Raw genomic sequence first — 4,950 nt, 5'->3', positions numbered from 1 at the left:
AATAAGTGAGATCCTCGTCTCTAAAATAATTCATTAATTAATTAGTTAAATAAGAAAAATGAACAAAAAACATAAATATACTATAGATAAAGGAAACAAACATGGCTCTCATACCTATTGAAAAGATGCTTAAGAAAAATATTCCTATTAAATTGACAATTTAAAAAAAGGTTGACAACCCACTCTGTTACCAAGGGAACAAGGAAGATAGCACTATAACACCGACAGTGGAACATAAACTGGTACATCTATGGAGGGCAATTTGACAGTATCTATCGAAGTTTAAATCTTATATATCCTTTGACCCAGAAATTATGCTTCTAGGAATTTATTCTAAAGACAGGCTCACTCTCATATGCAAATTATATACGTATAGGGATATTCATTGTATCACTGTATTAGCAAGACTGTAAACACTTTAAATTCCCATCCAAACAAAGCAATACTACAATCTCCAACCCCCACAGACCTGGAAAAAATACACAAGAAATTTATCATCAGTTGCTTCTAGGGAAGGAAGCTAATTAGTTGGGGTCAAAGATAGAAGGAAAACTTGCCTTTTACCATATGTTCTTTCGTATCATTTGGATTTTTACACATATTACTTATTTAAAATTTTTAAGTTAAGACTTCAGTATTACCTGTACTGAGCTTTACCAATTGTTACATTTTTCCTCCTCTTTGTCAGTTTTTCAGTTCCTATGTTAGCAACAATGTTCAGCTGTTTTCCCAGCTAATATATTGTATTTAACCAAACACACACAGTTAAATCACAACAGTAATTTGAATTCCACTCCCTCCACGCCTCCCTTGCTCCTGAGCTCTATCTCTGTGTACTTACTCTACAAAAAGAACAGTTCCCTGTTCTTTAGTGGGTGTATAGAGATTATGAATTAGTAAAAAATTCAAGAGTAAGAAGCTATCTACCAATTTCTTGGGCTACAAGGCAAACATATAATCACTACTGTATCGTAGAAAACAGCAGAAAGGCAAGCTGCTCAAACAAGGTTTCACAAAATATCATTTGTGCTGTCACAATGAATGCAGAGTCTAGTCCACTGCTTTACATGTTTAAGATTTTGATTTTACCTGTTTGTCCAGAGTGAGTGGGACTAAAGGGGATTGAACCACACTAATCAAATGCACTAGACACTAATGTCTTTACACATAATGCCAATGTATTAATTTAGAATTTTAGAATAGATATGCGTATGTGTGGTATACGTGTGCATATATATATACTATATATAATATATATTTATTCCAGGATTATCGAATCATGCACATCAAGGAATCACACACAAATAGTAAGTATGCCGAAGGAGAACCACATGATGCTATGAGTCTGTAAAGGGAGAAGAGACTTAATAGTCAGAAGGGTCAAGGAAGGATTCCCTGAACTGTGATCAAGCTGAGATGCAATGGAAGAGGAGTTAAGAGAATGGAATGAGGAGTAAGAGGGCTCTTAGATGAGGGAATAGCATGTGCAATGACCCTGGGGCAGGAGGAAGCATGATATGTCATATGTCCAAGGAGGTAGGAAAAGATCAAAGAGCAAGAGAACATAATACAGGATTAACTGTTAAAGAGGTACCAGACCATGTAGTGCCTTTTAGGTCATATTAAGGATTTTTGCCTTATCGTAAGAGCAATGGAAAGCCAGTTGAGGGTTGTAAGCAAGGATGAGAATGGAGCTGTGCTTGTAAAAGAGATTAATGTGCTATACAAATTGGAGGGTAAGAGTAGAAGCAGGAATAGTGCTTAGAAAGCTACTGCAGGAGACCTAAGTGAGGAATGATGGTAGCATGGACCAGAGTTGTGGAAGAAGTAAAATAAATATTGATTTATTTATGGTGACTGATTACACACAAAGTGCAAAGGAGAGAAAAATGTTAAGAAGGATGCCCAAATTTCAGGTTCGCATAACTGGATGGACAGAGATAATGCTATCATTGAAAGAGAGAGAGAACACTCCAGGAAAACCAGGTTGTTTTGTTTCATCTGGGGCTGGATGAAGGGTAGAGATGCAAAAACTAAGAAAGGGTTCTGGGTACTCAGTATCTGGAAGTCTTGGCAGAGAAAGATGAAAAATGGAAAATGGTATTAGAGGTCAAAGGACCGAGAAAGGTAACCACAGTACACTAAAAAAAACGTTTTACTTCCAGGGTCAGCCATAAAATGGGACTAGACATTCCTATTCCTCTCCATCATCTAAAATCTTTTTAAACCTCTCAAAATACAAGAGAGAAAAGTGGGGATGGGAGGTGCTTAGAAGGCAATACCTGGGAGAATAAAGAATTGGTATGAAGGAATTTCAAAGTATATATTGAGATATCAGATGTTTCCCAATTTTGAGAGTGAGGAAAAGAGGGTGTCTACACAGGGAAGAAGGAATGAAATATTAGTCAAGAGGAAAAGGAAGCAGAAAAAAGAGGCTCATGATCCCACTTCACAAATTTTCACAGTTTAGACACGTTTATCTTCACCTCTGGACAAATGCCAGTTCTTGGCCTTGTGTGTGCTAAGGGAATGCAGAGATAACTCCACACCGAAGCCCCTCAGAAATCATGGCTTCCACTGCCATCAGGTGGTAGCAGTGGGGAAGTGCACCACCCAGGTTCTAGGAGCCTGAAAATGCCTACATGGAGCCCATGTTACAATAATTAATCCATGATGAAAGACCTAAAGATTGTGGTAGCAGAGGACAAATTGGTGATAGTCCTTGATAAGATATTTATCTTCTAATCTGTCAATACACTAAAATCTTTCTGTTATTAATTTGGGGTAGGAAAAAAGATTTCTCCTTGTGTCTTTTTCATGTTAAAAATCACGTATTTCTAGGATGCCCAGTCTGATATTATCATCTCAAACCCAACTCTTGGTATATTATATATTTGACTACTTACAAATGCCTCAGTTTAATTTTAATGTGCATATAAATAGGTTAATGTATATTCCTAGCACACATCAATAACCTCATCACAAACTAAAGCAATTGCCTCACTGATTTGCTAAATTCCCTTTCTTATTTCCAAATTAATCAAATAATAATTTTTGACCACTTAGAAGTACAAGGCACCATCAAAAACACGATTCAAAAAAACAACTCATCATGTTCTCAAAACTCATCAGCTAAACAAATATATCACTGATAAAGTCAACTTCAACATTATTCACAAAAAACATGGTGAATGATTAACACATCATTCCTGACAGTTCTCGTCTTAGTAAAAAAGAACTTGCCCAATATAACATTTGACATTTTATGCATTATTTAATCCTCTACCTTCCTTCTACTAGACTGAATATTTACACACAAATGTATCTCTTTAAAATTGTCTGCACATACATATCGACTTGATTTGGTTTTGTTTTTTAAGGCATCTGAACTCAAGGATAAGGCATTGTAGGCCAAAATGTGAAACAATTGTACTGGGAACATTCTCCCAATTCCCGTTTGCTTTTATATGGTAGACACACAATAATTTTGTCGCTGAGTATATTCTTTCTCTTCTTTTTTCTCCCCTTAAAATCTAGACACCATTATCCATTCTGTCTCTGGACATTCCAAAATATTAATAATTCAACTAATTTTCCCTAATTCTCCTGGTTATCTTTCCCATACACTCCCCAATCAAGACTCCCCCCACCCCCTCCGTTTCAGAATGCCTAACTCTTACACACTCGGGGTGGATTTTACAAAATTACTCCTTGGAATGCGCTTCCCTCTTCTCTCCTTAATTTGGCGTCCTTTTTGAAACAATTTCGCACAAGTAAGCGTCAATGTCTTTCTTTTACAAGACCAAACTGCGGAAGGGGAAGAGATTTGGGAACCGAGTAAGCGAAACATTTGGGAATGTCAAAGAGACAGCAGCCTCTCCTTTGAAAAGAAAACACAACTCAGCACAGAGCTTTCAACAGAGCAAAAATACTTTTCTTCGTGATGCTCCTGTTCCCCTCCCTGACCTCAAAGACACCTTCCCTTTTCTCTGATCCCCACTCCTTCTGCTGGGGCCTGCCTTTCCTTCTCCCAAAGAAAAGAAAGCCAGGGAGAAAAGGCCAGCCGTGCCCGCAAGCTGTCAGTGCCCTGTCCCACAACTCACCTGGCAGGTGCGGCCGCCCGGAGAGTTGCACGAAGCGGTTGAGCTGGCCAGTCCCCCGACCCCCGCTGCCCCCACTGCCCCCGCTGGCCCCGCTACCTCCACCACCACCGCCGGCGGCGCCTCCGCCCCTCCGGCGGTTCCTGTCCCAGCCTTGTGCGGCCGACATGACCCGCTAACGACTGCCGCAGCCCGGTCCCGGCAGCCCCTGACCCGGCGGCACCAGCGGAGCCTCCTTTCTGGGCTCCTCAAGAGACCCGGGAGACAGGGGAAGGGGGAGCGCCCGGTCCCAGCAGAGGCCAATGACTGATCGTCTTGGCAAGGCAGCCAATGGCCAGTCGTCTTCTTAGTAGGTGAAGGGAGGCGGAGAGAGACGTGGTAACCATAGCTATGGCTAAAAAAAAAGTGGGAGGAGAGAAAGGCAGAAGCAGCCACTCATCGCTCGCATCAACCGCAGTGGGGTCAGGAGGGCCAATCGAAGACCGAGCGACAGAGGCCACGCCTGCAGAAGGACTCCCGGAGCTGGCCAGTACTGCGGACAGGTTAGGATCCTGGAACTCTTTCCCATAAGCATTGCTGTCAGACGCAAGATTTGCACATAATACACACATTTGGGGTAGTACAGTGTTCTGCCAGCTTTGCAGACTAAGATCCCATTCCCTAACGGTTGACACGCACAAAAGGATCGCTTGGGAGAGGAGAGGGGGACCCGGGGGCGGAGTCAAAGCTTAAATGTAAGAATGAGACATTTCTGGGTTTCATTTGTCTTTTAAATAGATTGGCTGAATTACTCCCTTTATAAGCCACGTCCCAAGCAAACAAACAGTCTCACCAATAATCTTAGAAATAC

The 4,950-nt window shown here is 41.1% G+C and overlaps 1 protein-coding gene across 1 annotated transcript in view; it reads right to left on the bottom strand.

Annotated features, from left to right (window-relative positions):
- Window positions 1–4,403, bottom strand: part of KLHDC10 (kelch domain containing 10) — a 77,124-nt gene extending 72,721 nt beyond the window's left edge. The window contains exon 1 of the mRNA XM_012664799.1: window positions 4,104–4,403. Coding sequence (XP_012520253.1) covers window positions 4,104–4,269 — 166 coding nt within the window. The 5' untranslated portion in view covers window positions 4,270–4,403. The remainder of the gene's footprint in view (window positions 1–4,103) is intronic.
- Between the last annotated feature and the right edge of the window lie 547 nt (window positions 4,404–4,950).

The sequence above is a fragment of the Propithecus coquereli genome, unplaced genomic scaffold, assembly GCF_000956105.1.
Source record: "Propithecus coquereli isolate 6110/MARCELLA unplaced genomic scaffold, Pcoq_1.0 Scaffold91, whole genome shotgun sequence".
NCBI lineage: Eukaryota > Metazoa > Chordata > Mammalia > Primates > Indriidae > Propithecus > Propithecus coquereli.
This window is presented reverse-complemented; position numbering and strand designations above follow the sequence as displayed.